This window comes from Rhinoderma darwinii, chromosome 13 (genome assembly GCF_050947455.1).
Source record: "Rhinoderma darwinii isolate aRhiDar2 chromosome 13, aRhiDar2.hap1, whole genome shotgun sequence".
NCBI classification, from domain to species: domain Eukaryota; kingdom Metazoa; phylum Chordata; class Amphibia; order Anura; family Rhinodermatidae; genus Rhinoderma; species Rhinoderma darwinii.
Window position 1 is genome coordinate 31,468,755 of NC_134699.1, and position 17,303 is coordinate 31,486,057.

Below are 17,303 nucleotides of genomic sequence, written 5' to 3' on the forward strand. Positions count from 1 at the left end.
TTATACCCCCTCCCTGTAAATGTTCTCTGATATCACATAATAACAGCCTGGACATGCTGGGAGTTGTAGTACTCTCCTCTTATACCTCCTCCCTGTAATGTCCTCTGACATCACATAATAACAGCCTGGACATGCTGGGAGTTGTAGTTCTCTCCTTTAATACCTCCTTATTTATTCCTTCCCCAGGAGTAAGCACACTTTGTCTGTGATGGTCACTTTACAAGAGGGGCTGATGGTCATTTTACTGTGAGTGGGGGGCTAATGGTCATTTTATGGGGTTGGTCTGATTGTCATTTTACGGGGGGGGACGACTGAGGTGTATGGTCACTTTACTGGAGGGGTCTTATGGTCTCCTTACTGGGGGGCTGATGGTCATTTTACTGTGAGTGGGGGCTGATTGTGACTTTACTGGAGGGGACTGATGGTCACTTTACTGGGGGGGCTGATGGACACTTTACGGGGGGGGGGGGTGATGCCAATGGACACTTTACTGGGGGGGCAGAGGCTGATGGTCACTTTACTAGAGGGGGCTTATGGTCTCTATACTGGAGGGGGCTTATGGTCTCTTTACTGTGGGTCTGAGGCTGATGGTCACTTTACTGGGGGGGCTGAGGCTGATGTCACTTTACTGGAGGGGGTCATTGACACAATACTGGAGGGGGCTGATGTTCACTTTACTGGAGGGGCTGATGATCACTTTACTGAATAGGAGCTGCAGACACAAAACATTAAGGGTATGTTCACACAGCTTATTTTCAGCCGTTTTGCTGTAAAAGCCCCGAAAAACAGCTGTAAAAATGGAAGCTGAAGCTCACCAAACATCTGTCCATTGATTTCAATGGTAAAAACGGCGTTTCGTTCCGACGGGGCATTTTTTTCGGGGCTTTTTGAAAAAAGAAGTGCATGTCACTTCTTGAGCTGTTTTTTATTGTGTCAATAGAAGAACAGCTCCAAAAACGGCCGCAAAAAATACCTCAAAAAATATATGTGGTTTCAAAAACCGCTGAAAATTAGAGGCTGTTTTCCCTTGAAAACAGCTTCGTATTTTACAGCCAATTTTAATTTTGAGTGTGAAAATAACCTAAGTTTCAAACAGTCCTGCCAAACGTAAACATTGAGCGTAGTGTCAATTTTGCCTGATTTATCCCTTTGGTTTCCATGATCTATCTATATGTCTGTGTCCTCTGACTTTACAAGAGATTGAGAATTTTCTTATATCAAGTATTTTCAGAATATTTTAAGAATATTGAATGTCAGGGTAATCGCTTACAATCAATGCTGGAAACCTTATATACCACTAGTGTTGAGCCTACATGTAACATACACAAGAAAGGAAAAGTTTATATTTCAATTGCCCAAGTAAAAACACAGTCCGTAAAATATTCCCTATTCTGCTAAGCAAAATAAACAATAAAGCTCAAAGGACTTATTCAAATATTTCTTGGATGGCAAAATAAACATAATTAAAGGGGTTCTCCGGAGTAAGCAAATATGGCTCATTTAACAAAGCACAAGATGCAATATGTAATATACCGAATGTTTGGATTTAGTTCCAGGGGGAGGGCAGGGTTTGCTGACATATTTAGGCTCCATGGATGTGGATTGCTTACATCGATCCTTAAGTACATACAGCATACCATTAATATGGATGGATATGTTAAATAAACAGAACCCCCTGCAGCAACGGGCCCTGATATGAGCGCTCAGGGAGCAAATTATAAAAATGAATATATTAGGAATTTGGAGAATTACAAGTGCTCAGTAATTGAACAGCTAATTATATAAAAGTATAATAAACACCTATCCAGGATAAAATCCGAAGGGTGGATTCTCGCGTTGTGACAAAACAGAACTGTTTGCAGAAAAAACGCATTTTGACCACAACGTGTGAACCCAGCCTAATAAATGTGATCAGTGTATATCATGGTGCCGTCCTAGAATATATACAAAAATACAAAAAGATAAAGGATTTTCAGGATGCATTTAGCATAAATTAGGGGTAGAAAATGTATACAGATGTATTAGATTAATCTATAAAACGATCTAATTATATAAAATCCTTTAAATAAATATACAGTATAAACAACATACAACACAAACAAACACGCTACACTAGACCTGAATTTTATGCATCAAATTGGCATTTACAAATACATGCCAAACAATATACAGGTGCATAAATAGGAAGATTTGCCATACATGTTACACAAATTAATTTTGGTGCGGAATTTGTTGCTGATTTTGTTTCGGCCATGTAAAATCTTCACCCCTCTTATTGAAATAAGTGAAATCTGCAGTAAAAATCTGCAACAGATATTGATTGACATGATACGGATTTTAGAATCCGCACTGCAGATCAATGTCTGCACAAATGCAGGAGGAAAATCAGCAGCATTTCCACTACATTTAAAATCCCCCGTGTGTTCCTGTGGAGATAAATACATTTAGGTACCGAACCTCTAAGAATTGTGTCTATAAAGCTACTATCTTACCACCCTGTCTATTCTTTACTTTTTTTACAGCGTTACTTTTTTGTGGAACTACTTATATCAATGCTGCTGTTTTTGATGGATTCTTCTTCATCCCTGGCGCATAGATAAATTCACTAAAAATAGACTTTTCAAGAAGAAGGCAACAGACATTTTAAGTCCACTACTTTAATGTCAAGGATCATATAACATTTGAAGTTCTGACATTACTCTGTCTGGAGCGTTACGGGGATTTTCAGAGATGGAGCTCCGGGCCTTACAGAATATGCAAAATTATGTATAAAATGTAAGATAAAAAACAAAATTATATCTGGTGAGGCAGCTACACAGAAAAGAGTAGAATACTGAATTTTTATCTACAAAAGTACACATTGGCAGTCAAAGCTACAGATGGAATATCTATCTAATAACAATAAGGCCTCATGCACACGGCCGTGCCCGTAATCACTGCTCGAGACTGCGGGCACGGCCGTCCGCCCACGGCTGAAGACAGCCACCCGCATTTTAGACACGTGCGTGCTCCCATACAAAGTATGGGAGCACGGTCCTTAAAAAGCAAAAGATAGGACTTAAAGGGGTTGTCCAGCTTCTGACAACTGATGACCTATCCACCGGATAGGTCATCGGTATGTCATCGGTGCAGGTCCGACACCCGGAACTCGCACCGATAAGCCGCTCCGGTATGCCTGCTGGCACCGGATGTTATGGCACATAATGCTATGACCGGAAGCAGTCAGCTCCGACCATTGCATAGCGGCCGTGCTGCAAAACTGCAGGTCCGCTCCTATTCACTTGAATAGGAGCAGAGCTGCATTACTGCAGCTCGGCCGCTATTCCGTCGCCGGAGCTAACTGCTTTCGGCATGTACGTCCGGTGCACGGAGTCACCGGAGCAGCTGATCTGTGCGGGGCCCGGGTGTCGGACCCCAACAGACCATGTACTGATGACCTATCCGCTGGATAGGTCATCAGTTGTCAGAACCTGGAAAACCCCTTTAAGATAAGATCTTTTGCGGTGTCTTTTTACGGCCCAAACACCTTTCCGCAAAAATACGAGAGTATGTCCGCAGTCAATAGAAGTGAATTGGTCTGTAATTGAGGACCGTAATTGCGGACCGCAATTACGGACAAATTCTACAGTCGTGTGCAAGGGGTCTTATACAGCATTATAGCTACCAAAGTCATTCATTCTTGCATGAAGTAAAGTTAAGATACAAGTGCAGATTTTTGTCAAAACAAAATAATAGTAATATAAGGACAAGAATAATTATAAAAATGTAACAAAAGAATAATTTAGGGCACGCAAGATAAAAGGGTTCCTTAATATAGTGAGGCAAGTCAGCACCAATAATGTATAAATTACTTTGTAGCACTTTGTAGTGTTCTGTTTATGCTGGAAGCTGCAACTGCTTTTCTCGGCCGGAGGGAGGGTCAGCTTGCTGTCTGTTTCTAACCTTACAGTAGTAGTAGACAATTTACTGTAGACTGCCTAACATAACCCTGAACAAGCTGTAATGTACAGTCCTGGCCAAACGTTTTGAGACTGACACAAAGTTTGGTCTTGACTAAGTTTGCTGCTTCAGTGTTTTTAGATCTTTTAGTCAGATGTTTCTATAGTATACTGATTTATAACTATAAACATTTCATACGTTTTTAAACTTTTATTGACAAATATATCAAGTTTATGCAAAGACTCAATATTTACAGTGTTGACCCTTCTTTTTCAGGACTTCTGTAATTCGCCCTGGCATGCTGGGTATCAGCTTCTGGTCCACATCCTGACTGATGACCCATTCTTGTCTAATCAGTGCTTGGAGTTTATTACAATTTCTGTGTTTTTGTTTGTCCACCCGCTTTTTGAGGATTAACCACAGATTCTCAATGGGATTGAGATCTGGGGAGTTTCCTGGCCATGGACCCAAAGTTTCAATGTTTTGTTCACCGAGACACTTAGTTATCACTTTTGCCTTGTGACATGCTGCTCCATTGTGCTGGAAAAAGCATTGTTCGTCACCATATTGCTCCTGGATGGTTGGGAGAAGTTGCTCTTGGAGGATGTTTAGTTACCATTATTTATTCATGGAAGTGTTCTGAGGCAAAATTGTGAGTGAGCCCTTGGATGAAAAGCAACCCCACACATAAATGGTCTCAGTATGCTTTACTGTTGGCATGACACAGGACTCATGCTAGCGCTCACCTTTTCTTCTCCGGACAATCATTCTTCCAGATGTCCCAAACAGTCTGAATTGTGCTTCATCAGAGAAAATACTTTTACCCCACTCCTCTCCAGTCCTGTACTTCCTGCAGAATGTCAGTCTGTCCTTGATGTTTTTCTTGGAGAGAAGTGGCTTCTTTGCAGCTCTTCTTGACACCAGGCCATCCTCCAAAAGCCTTCACCTCACCGTGCGTGCAGATGCACTGACACCAGCCTGCTGCCATTCCTGAACAAGCTCTGCACTGGTGTTTAACCGAATAATCAAGAAGCGGTCCTGGCACTTGCTGGACTTTCTTTGGCACCCTGAAGCCTTCTTCACAGCAATTGAAACTCTCTCCTTGAAGTTCATCATGATCCCATAAATGGTTCATTTAGGGGCAATCTTACAAGCACCAATGTCCTGTAAAGGCCTTTTAATGCAAAGCAATGGTGACTGAACGTGTTTCCTTGGAGGTAACCATGGTTAACAGAAGAAGACAATGATTTCAAGCACCATCCCTCTTTTAAAGCAACTAGCCTTCTCTTATAATTCAATCAGGATGACAGAGTGATATCAGCTGCCTTGTCCTCGTTAATACTTTCTCCTGAGCAAACGAGAAGATCACTGAAATGATGATAGCAGGTCATTTTGTGGCAGTTTTTATTAAAAATTATTTTTACTTTTTGAGATACAGCTGCTCTGCATTCTCTATACAGAGAAGCTGTATCTTTCGCTATGACATGAATCCGTCAGTACCGCGGACCTGACAGGTTCAGTGTTAGTGGGTCCTGTGTGTTTCTGACATGCAGGACCCACTTTCACTGAACCCGTCAGACCCGCAGACCTGACGGGAGCAGGATTTAGCGAACGATACAGCTGTTCTGTATAGAGAATACGGAGCAGCTGTATCTCAAAAAGTAAAAATTATTTTTAATAAAAACTATTTATAAAGCTGGACTAATCACACTGACTCTAATTTATTTATTTTTTTAAATGCCATTTAAAGGTTTATGTAGCCTTTAAGTTAATTTTCATGGCAAGAAATAACTTTGCAATTAATTGAAATTCATCTCATCACTCTTCACAACAATCTAGAGTAAATTTAAATTGCCACTATAAAAACTAAAGCAGCAAACTTTGTGAAAACCCAAATTTGTGTCAGTTTTAAAACTTTAGGCCAGGACTGTAGACATGAACAGATCTTTTTGTATTTTTACGGATGGGTGTCCATTTGGTAGAAATGATCCGAAAATATAGAACATGTCCCATTCTTGTCCGTAATTATGGCACGGACTCCCCATAGAAGTCTATGGGTGATTCCGTAGTTACGGACAGCTACGGAGGTGCATCCATAATTACGGAAGCGTTGCTAGGCGACGCCAGCTTTGCAGATGTTGCACATCATTTGTGGTTTTCTTCTTTTTGCGGATCTGTATATACGGATGCACTATGGACCGTATTTGCGGACAGTATTTACGGATGGATGAAAATACGGTCCTGTGAATGGGGCCTAAGGCTTTTTTATTTTTTCTTCCTATATTTCAATTCTTCCTAGTCACTTTTTTTTCACCCGTCATAGCCGCCATACTTGCAGATTACTTTATGCATACCTATGACTACCCTATGAATAGCTAACCCATGCAAGTGTCATTTTGTGTGCATGGGTAGTCTGACCCTTTCTTTTCTAAACCACTAGGGCACAGCGCTGATAATATCAGTAATGTGTACAACACCCTAATTTTCCTCCACAGCTCCAAGAGCCATGGAAAGGACACGTTTACGACGATCCACCGAGGGCACGCAGAAGATCTCGGAGCAGAGCGGCATGTTTGCAAGGAGAAATATGTGTTGAATTGCAAGTAATGCTGTTGCTAGCGAAAAACGAATATATAATGAAGGAAGAAAATTTCAATTTAGTCGTGTTACCATGAGGATGAGCTAAAAACAATGCAAGAATTGTCGGTGCTGCAAATTCTAGCCATCTGGCAAGGAAAACGTATGCTCAACATATTCAGATTTACTGTACTATTAAGTAAGACCTGTCAATAGGACACATCCATTTAAATTAGGACATCTGTAAAGAACCGATATTTTGATAAATAGTGGATGCAAATGCAACCAGTCTATTATTTTTGTAACATTTTTATATTTTGACACTACTAAAGGGCATTTGGGCATAGAATAGGATCTGAAATAAATGTTTAATTGGTAGGAGTCCAAATAATGGGCCAGCACTGATACTGAGTACAAAGGACTACTCTCCAAAGAGGTTTATGGCATCTTAGAGGGCAGTAATACTAATAAGAACAAAGGTGGCAGCAGCTGCTGCTCACTAGCCTAATGCACGCAGGTCATATAATGTTTATGCACCTATATACCACCTAATGCATTTATCACCAGTCATTTTGTCTGGTAAATTACTTTCCAGTTCAATGCTGGAGTAGCAGGCGGCTGATGTCATTATTGATTGGTGATTTCATCTTATTATTGTTTGGAAAGAAAAAAATAATCTTGCTTTTTCACGTCATTATTAGCGAACTCTCCCTGACAGCTGTAGAAGATAAGGTTACATAATTTCAATCAATATGTTCTGAGCAGAAATTTGATTTAGTCGATAAAACATCATGTGCCCGCTGTTAGCGGGATCAAGGCAAGGGTTCACAATAAAAGATGCCAAGTAATAGGAATTTTCAACAGGTGAGTAATATTAGTGTTTACTAGGTGAAGCAGGACTGGCAAATTGGCCCTGGCGACTGGGTTTTTCTTCCTGCCCTTTATAAATTCGGCTGCTGGCGCATCCACCTGGTGTAAAATATATGTCTCCAGCTATGACCAGTCAATAAAAGCTCGGGTCGTGCATGGGGAGCACACACAATCTGCCACATGTTAGCAATTGGCTGTGGGGGGCTTCTGTAATTACTGTGGAAGTTGGGAGGGGCCTGCTATCACCGCTGGAAGTAGGGTTGGTCCTGCTGTGATCACTAGTGATTGGGGAGCTGCTTTGGCTACAGAGGAAATGGGGAGGAGCCTGTTTTGACTACTGTAGCGGGGGAACGTTGACTACTGAGGAAAGTATTGGGGGCAGTGCTCTGACTACTGCCATTGTTATTAGGGACGTTATTGGGGACTGTGAATACCGGGGAAGTGGGGAGGAAAGGGGGGAACACAATCAATATCAACATTTATCAATAGTGGCATTATTTTAGCCAATGCCTAAGTTAACGCTAAACTACTTTGACATACGTTACGACAAATTTGTGACTACATCTGCCTTCTTTATCCACACTCATCACAGCCATTAACTTTCACCCTGGCTAAAACGAAGGCCGTTTTTCTACGCCAGGGCCTGTGTGGAGTAATAAACATTTTTTTCTGATTTGTGGGTTGTTTTTTTTTAAAGTTGTATTTCCTATAGGTGTCTAAATCCTGGCCAAGCTGTTAGCCATGCCCACTGTTCACGCCACTTACAAACTTACGTGCATGGCACAAATGGCTCAAAATTCTTCTGCAAAAGGATAATAAATATGTCGCCCAGCAGATTAGACGCTATTTTGTTAGATTGTTTAGTGAAGATTGGCCCAGCCTTCTCCAATCCCTTAGGTGTTGTGCTTTTTCCACAAATCAGATTTTGGCACAGCATCTGTATGAGGAGCAATCATTTCTGACTAGCAAAAAATGCCATGCAGCAATGAATGGATCCCAATAAGACACTTCATATAAGAGTTGTGCCAAAAAGGGACTTTCACCCACAATGGGGTACATAGAAGAAAAGGGGCCCTATAGTTAAGATAAATATAAGCCCCCAATTATGGTGAGAAGGGTCTGGTGTTTATTTCCCCCTATACCACCTTTAAATGAACCTTAGGCCCTACCAGTTATTTGCTAGAAATAAAATTCTGTAGAAGAGATGCTTCTTGTCTGCTCCCGGCCAATAGCAAGGAGCTGCGAGTAAAGGAGCGTTTTTCATTGGATTTATTTCATTTACATAAGAATTGTACCGTAGCGCACCTCTTTCTTCCCTTACCACAGTAAATACACATTAGACGGATAAGAAATATCTGTAATTGGTATTAATACCGAATTATTGTCTGTGTTATAGATATGATTGCAGTGTGATCTCCATGTTATAGATATATTGCAGTGTGATGTCCATGTTATAGATATGATTGCAGTGTGATCTTCATGTTATAGAAATATTACAGTGTGATCTCCCTGTTATAGATATGATTGCAGTGTGTTCTCCATGTTATAGATATGATTGCAGTGTGATCTCCATGTTACAGATATGATTGCAGTGTGATCTCCATGTTACAGATATGATTGCAGTGTGATCTCCATGTTACACATATGATTGCAGTGTGATCTTCATGTTATAGATATAATTGCAGTGTGATCTCCATGTTATATATATGATTGCAGAATGATCTCCATGTTATAGATATGATTGCAGTGTGATCTCCCTGTTATAGATATGATTACAGTGTGATCTTCATGTTATAGAAATATTACAGTGTGATCTCCCTGTTATAGATATGATTGCAGTGTGTTCTCCATGTTATAGATATGATTGCAGTGTGATCTTCATGTTATAGAAATATTACAGTGTGATCTCCCTGTTATAGATATGATTGCAGTGTGTTCTCCATGTTATAGATATGATTGCAGTGTGATCTCCATGTTACAGATATGATTGCAGTGTGATCTCCATGTTACAGATATGATTGCAGTGTGATCTCCATGTTACACATATGATTGCAGTGTGATCTTCATGTTATAGATATAATTGCAGTGTGATCTCCATGTTATATATATGATTGCAGAATGATCTCCATGTTATAGATATGATTGCAGTGTGATCTCCCTGTTATAGATATGATTACAGTGTGATCTCCATGTTATAGATATGATTGCAGTGTGATCTCCATGTTACAGATATGATTGCAGTGTGATCTCCATGTTACAGATATGATTGCAGTGTGATCTCCATGTTACAGATATGATTGCAGTGTGATCTCCATGTTATAGATATGATTACAGTGTGATCTCCATGTTACAGATATGATTACAGTGTGATCTCCATGTTATAGATATGATTGCAGTATGATCTTCATGTTATAGAAATATTACAGTATGATCTCCCTGTTATAGATATGATTACAGTGTGATCTCCATGTTATAGATATATTGTAGAGTGATCTCCATGTTATAGATATATTGCAGTGTGATGTCCATGTTATAGATATGATTGCAGTATGATCTCCATGTTATAGATATGATTGCAGTGTGATCTTGTTATAGATATGATTACAGTGTAATCTCCATGTTATAGATATGATTGCAGTGTGATCTCCCTGTTATAGATATGATTGCAGTGTGATCTTCATGTTATAGAAATATTACAGTGTGATCTCCATGTTATAGATATATTGCAGTGTGATCTCCATGTTATAGATATGATTGCAGTATGATCTCCATGTTATAGATATGATTGCAGTGTGATCTCCATGTTATAGATATGATTGCAGTGTGATCTCCATGTTATAGATATGATTGCAGTGTGATCTCCCTGTTATAGAAATATTACAGTGTGATCTCCCTGTTATAGATACGATTGCAGTGTGATCTCCATGTTATATATATGATTACAGTGTAATCTCCATGTTATAGATATGATTGCAGTATGATCTCCATGTTATAGATATGATTGCAGTGTGATCTCCATGTTATAGATATGATTGCAGTGTGATCTCCATGTTATAGATATGATTGCAGTGTGATCTTCATGTTATAGAAATATTACAGTGTGATCTCCCTGTTATAGATATGATTACAGTGTGATCTCCATGTTATAGATATATTGTAGTGTGATCTCCATGTTATAGATATATTGCAGTGTGATGTCCATGTTATAGATATGATTGCAGTGTGATCTTCATGTTATAGATATGATTACAGTGTAATCTCCATGTTATAGATGATTGCAGTGTGATCTCCATGTTATAGATATGATTACAGTGTGATCTCCATGTTATAGATATATTACAGTGTGATCTCCATGTTATAGATATATTACAGTGTGATCTCCATGTTATAGATATATTGCAGTGTGATCTCCATGTTATAGATATGATTACAGTGTGATCTCCATGTTATAGATATATTGCAGTGTGATGTCCATGTTATAGATATGATTGCAGTGTGATCTTCATGTTATAGAAATATTACAGTGTGATCTCCCTGTTATAGATATGATTACAGTGTGATCTCCATGTTATAGATATGATTGCAGTGTGATCTCCATGTTACAGATATGATTGCAGTGTGATCTCCATGTTACAGATATGATTGCAGTGTGATCTCCATGTTATAGATATGATTACAGTGTGATCTCCATGTTACAGATATGATTACAGTGTGATCTCCATGTTATAGATATGATTGCAGTGTAATCTCCATGTTACAGATATGATTGCAGTGTGATCTCCATGTTATAGATATGATTGCAGTATGATCTTCATGTTATAGAAATATTACAGTATGATCTCCCTGTTATAGATATGATTACAGTGTGATCTCCATGTTATAGATATATTGTAGTGTGATCTCCATGTTATAGATATATTGCAGTGTGATGTCCATGTTATAGATATGATTGCAGTATGATGTCCATGTTATAGATATGATTGCAGTGTGATCTTGTTATAGATATGATTACAGTGTTATCTCCATGTTATAGATATGATTGCAGTGTGATCTCCATGTTATAGATATGATTGCAGTGTGATCTTCATGTTATAGAAATATTACAGTGTGATCTCCATGTTATAGATATATTGCAGTGTGATCTCCATGTTATAGATATGATTACAGTGTGATCTCCATGTTATAGATATATTGCAGTGTGATGTCCATGTTATAGATATGATTGCAGTATGATCTCCATGTTATAGATATGATTGCAGTGTGATCTCCATGTTATATATATGATTGCAGTGTGATCTCCATGTTATAGATATGATTGCAGTGTGATCTTCATGTTATAGAAATATTACAGTGTGATCTCCCTGTTATAGATACGATTGCAGTGTGATCTCCATGTTATATATATATGATTACAGTGTAATCTCCATGTTATAGATATGATTGCAGTATGATCTCCATGTTATAGATATGATTGCAGTGTGATCTCCATGTTATAGATATGATTGCAGTGTGATCTCCATGTTATAGATATGATTACAGTGTGATCTCCATGTTATAGATATATTGCAATGTGATGTCCATGTTATAGATATGATTGCAGTATGATCTCCATGTTATAGATATGATTGCAGTATGATCTCCATGTTATAGATATGATAGCAGTGTGATCTCCATGTTATAGATATATTACAGTGTGATCTCCATGTTATAGATATATTACAGTGTGATCTCCATGTTATAGATATGATTGCAGTGTGATCTCCATGTTATAGATATGATTGCAGTGTGATCTCCATGTTATAGATATGATTGCAGTATGATCTCCATGTTATAGATATGATTGCAGTGTGATCTCCATGTTATAGATATATTACAGTGTGATCTCCATGTTATAGAAATTATTGCTGTGTGATCCCCATATTATAGATATTATTACAGTGTGATCTCCATGTTATATATATGATTGCAGTGTGATCTCCATGTTATAGATATATTACAGTGTGATCTCCATGTTATAGATATATTACAGTGTGATCTCCATGTTAGATATGATTGAAGTGATCTCCATGTTATAGATATATTACAGTGTGATCTCCATGTTATAGATATATTACAGTGTGATCTCCATGTTATAGATATATTACAGTGTGATCTTCATGTTATAGATATATTACAGTGTGATCTCCATGTTATAGATATATTACAGTGTGATCTTCATGTTATAGATATATTACAGTGTGATCTCCATGTTATAAATATATTGCAGTGTGATCTTCACATTATAGATATATTACAGTGTGATCTTCATGTTATAGATATAATTGCAGTGTGATCTCCATGTTATAGATATGATTGCAGTGTGTTCTCCATGTTATAGATATATTACAGTGTGATCTCCATGTTATAGATATGATTGCAGTGTGATCTCCATGTTATAGATATGATTACAGTGTGATCTCCATGTTATAGATATATTGCAGTGTGATCTTCACGTTATAGATATGATTACAGTGTGATCTTCATGTTATAGATATGATTACAGTGTGATCTCCATGTTATAGATATGATTGCAGTGTGATCTCCATGTTATAGATATGATTACAGTGTGATCTCCATGTTATAGATATGATTACAGTGTGATCTTCATGTTATAGATATAATTGCAGTGTGATCTTATTCGCTTGTGGGACGTGTTAAACCCTGCAGTGACGTCTACAGATGGGTATTGATCATTGTCCAGATATTATGGACTCCATTTTTAATTGAGGCCTTTCCGACAATGTGCCTGATCTGCTTCCTCCTGTCTAATAACAATGACTTGTTAGAAGCACCAGCACAGAATGCTTGTCTAGCAACAAATGATGCTGATGTATGACTATTGCCGGCCGCAGCCAATCACATCAGTCCTCCATCCTTATAGTGCTGCTCCCGTCTATTTATACATTGTCTCCTGAAATATCTATTTATGGAAAACTCTGCCTCTGAACCCCGTAGATCTGTACTCGTCCCTCTGCTTTCTACATTTATTTCAAATTCCAATCTGTCGCTTCTAATATTTGTCATTATTCAACAAAAGAGTGCAGCTTCCAAGAAACGGGGCATTCTAAGAAGGGCACCACGTACACACTGCTCTGGTTAGCTTGCCATCAATATCTACCACGCTCTGTGGATGAGACAACATAGGACGCAGTTTTTTATGCAAATCCTAGCTGGCATAATGTGCAATTGTAGCAGAGCTGAATATGTTGCAAAGCTAAAGATGTAACAGAGCTAAATTTCTCATCTAACTCTTTGTGGCTTCTTTGTTTGTGAACTGCGATAATATGATAATGCACTAGTTTAACCTGCAGTCCTATGTAAATCTGTTAATTATATTAAAATGAGCTAAGATAACTCCCACTGAGTTAACCTGCAGTCCTATGTAATACCAGAAATAACACGCTGTGATATCACAATTAGTTGAAATTAAGATTAACCTGCAGTCCTATGTAATACCAGACGCAAACACTCTCATACTGCAATGAGTTAAGATAAGTGTCAGCTTAACTGCAATCCTATGTAAAAACAGATAACGCACTGTAGCACTGCAACGATCAGTAGATTAACATTCAGTGCTATGTAAGTCATCAGATAACAGACATTGATATCAAAATCCGTTGCGCCAATTGACAAGCTCAGCTCTGCTACACCTCTATGTCATGGTGGAGGGAGCTGAGCCTTAAAGGCACGGTGCAGATTTGCATGCTATGATGTGCAGGCTCACTAGTACAAGCAGCCAGCTTCTTCTATTGTCTCACTTCAGATGATAACGTTACAGCAGACGCATACGGTATTGGGTTTCATAGCTCTATACATAATATGTCATCGGGCCCCGCGCTGTAATCCAAGTCGTCTAGTAGCAATCATCAGCTCATATACAATAATAGTCAATAGGCCTGGAGGATAACTGATGGCAGTGTTTACTTTCCCCGTGATATCGGGTACCATTGTAAATATATATTAATTGTAAGCTCCATAGGCCACAGATTCCACATGGGTCTATATATCTGTATATGCTACCATGAGGTATAGGAATGCTCCGCCAACCAATCTCCATGTAGTTAAAAGCCCTTTAATTCCGGGCCGTTTTCACCAAGATGAGATTCGGTCCGCGACTCTCTCACGTTGTGACCTTAGGTGGTCATTAACATTTTTCAGACCTGCACGATAGATTTCCAAATCTTTCCTAAATTATCACTTTGCTCATTGACACTGGGTCATTATCACGTAGAGCGCTCATTATCATCCAATGTGGACGAACAAATGGCGCCATAGGCCTTAATAAAGCAGCAGGAAACTGAACCTGCAGGGCCGACTAAGCCACAACGACAAAGGCAGCCGGATAATATACATGTACACGGGTGTATGAGCCCATAAAATCAGACATTACATATAGGAATAGTCTATACAGCATAACAAGCGGTGCCCTGTCTGCCAGCATCATGTTATGTGTCTACAGCATGCCCTCCCACAATGCACTGTAATGTGTGCCACCCCCTCCAGGATTGTTATCGTCACCCTTGTTATACATGTGTATGTATGACTAGATAGATAGATAGATAGATAGATAGATAGATAGATAGATAGATAGATAGATAGATAGATAGATAGATAGATAGATAGATAGATAGATGCCAGTTATGTGCCCATAAATATAGTGACTGTATATGTTTATTATGAATATGTGCAGTGTGTGTGCCAGTTATTATCTTCCCTGCATTATGTGGAAGTGCATATATGAGCCTACCAGTGATGCCAATTATATATCCCTATAGATAGATAGATAGATAGATAGATAGATAGATAGATAGATAGATAGATAGATAGATAGATAGATAGATAGATAGATAGATATGAGATAGATAGATATGAGATAGATAAGATAGATAGATAGATAGATAGATAGATAGATAGATAGATAGATAGATAGATAGATAGATAGATAGATAGATAGATATGAGATCGATAGATAGATAGATAGATAGATAGATAGATAGATAGATAGATAGATAGATAGATAGATAGATAGATAGATAGATAGATATGAGATAGATAGATAGATAGATAGATAGATAGATAGATAGATAGATAGATAGATAGATAGATAGATAGATAGATAGATATGAGATAGATAGATAGATAGATAGATATGAGATAGATAGATAGATAGATAGATAGATAGATAGATAGATAGATAGATAGATAGATAGATAGATAGATAGATATGAGATAGATAGATAGATAGATAGATAGATAGATAGATAGATAGATAGATAGATAGATAGATAGATAGATAGATAGATATGAGATCGATAGATAGATAGATAGATAGATAGATAGATAGATAGATAGATAGATAGATAGATAGATAGATAGATAGATAGATAGATAGATATGAGATCGATAGATAGATAGATAGATAGATAGATAGATAGATAGATAGATAGATAGATAGATATGAGATCGATAGATAGATAGATAGATAGATAGATAGATAGATAGATAGATAGATAGATAGATAGATAGATAGATATGAGATAGATAGATAGATAGATAGATAGATAGATAGATAGATAGATAGATAGATAGATAGATAGATAGATAGATAGATATGAGATAGATATGAGATAGATAGATAGATAGATAGATAGATAGATAGATAGATAGATAGATAGATAGATAGATAGATAGATATGAGATAGATATGAGATCGATAAGATAGATAGATAGATAGATAGATAGATAGATAGATAGATAGATAGATAGATAGATAGATAGATATGAGATAGATAAGATAGATAGATAGATAGATAGATAGATAGATAGATAGATAGATAGATAGATAGATAGATAGATAGATAGATAGATAGATAGATAGATAGATAGATAGATGAGCTGTGTTGCTGGCTCTTGTTGACCTACCTCTACTATGAAGGTCTTCTCTTCCCCAAATACTGAAACAACAAAAAACTGCAGGACACAGGTTCTGATGCACAATCCCAGAAGCTTGAGTCTCCGTCTCTTGATTCCAGGTTCAGCCATCACGGTGGCTCTGGGTGGAGGGAGCTGCGGCAGCTACATGGGGATCACATGCATACACACCCGGGGATAGAGCGGGTGCCCCCGCCAGTGGAGGGATGCGCTGATACTAACGAGAAGGATGATGGGTGCCGCTGTTTCTTCTGTTATTTGGTAGGCATGACATCCCTGCGGCCAGGTGAGGTGCCCATCCCCGGGACAATAGCGGGGAGGGGCGGGCCGACCTCGGCGTACCGAGTAGCCAGCTCTCTGTCACATTACACGGCGACTTCTCATAGTAGCGAACGGGGAAGAGATGATGCCCTAGTAACAGGCGCACCGAGGAGAACGGTCACACAGCGCGGGCCAATGGGAGAGAGGGGGGGGGCAACATTGGAAGGATGCGGGGAGGAGAACGGGAGCACGGCGATGGCCAATACGAGAGCGGGGGCGGAGCTACTACTGGAGGGATGCAGGCAGGATGCTGAGGAGAATAACACCTGACTCCTTCACAACCTGATGATGATTGTCACTGATAGGGTTAATATTCATGTTATTAATAGCAGTATTATAATCATTAGTGTGATCCACTCCTTCCCCGTAACACCTGACTTCTATTAGCAGTAATAATCTTGTAATTCACCCTTAGCTATTCTTATGTCCTGTCATGACACAGAACTCCTCAGTGCCTTCTAATATTCCTATCATTTACAGTGGGAGAAAGGGTGAAATGACCAGGCAAGTGGGCACTGCCCTAGTGTCCAGAGCAGTAGAGGGTCCACAGTCAAACGGTACTATGAAGCTCGGGATGAGACTGAGCTCTCTTGTATACAGCTTTTAAATTAAATGATAAAGTCTGA

At 38.7% G+C, this 17,303-nt stretch overlaps 1 protein-coding gene across 1 annotated transcript in view; it reads right to left on the minus strand.

The window, feature by feature from the left end:
- MMP24 (matrix metallopeptidase 24) overlaps positions 1–16,814 on the minus strand; it is a 101,896-nt gene extending 85,082 nt beyond the window's left edge. Inside the window, exon 1 of the mRNA XM_075847053.1 lies at positions 16,348–16,814. Coding sequence (XP_075703168.1) covers positions 16,348–16,467 — 120 coding nt within the window. The 5' untranslated portion in view covers positions 16,468–16,814. The remainder of the gene's footprint in view (positions 1–16,347) is intronic.
- Positions 16,815–17,303: the final 489 nt, after the last annotated feature.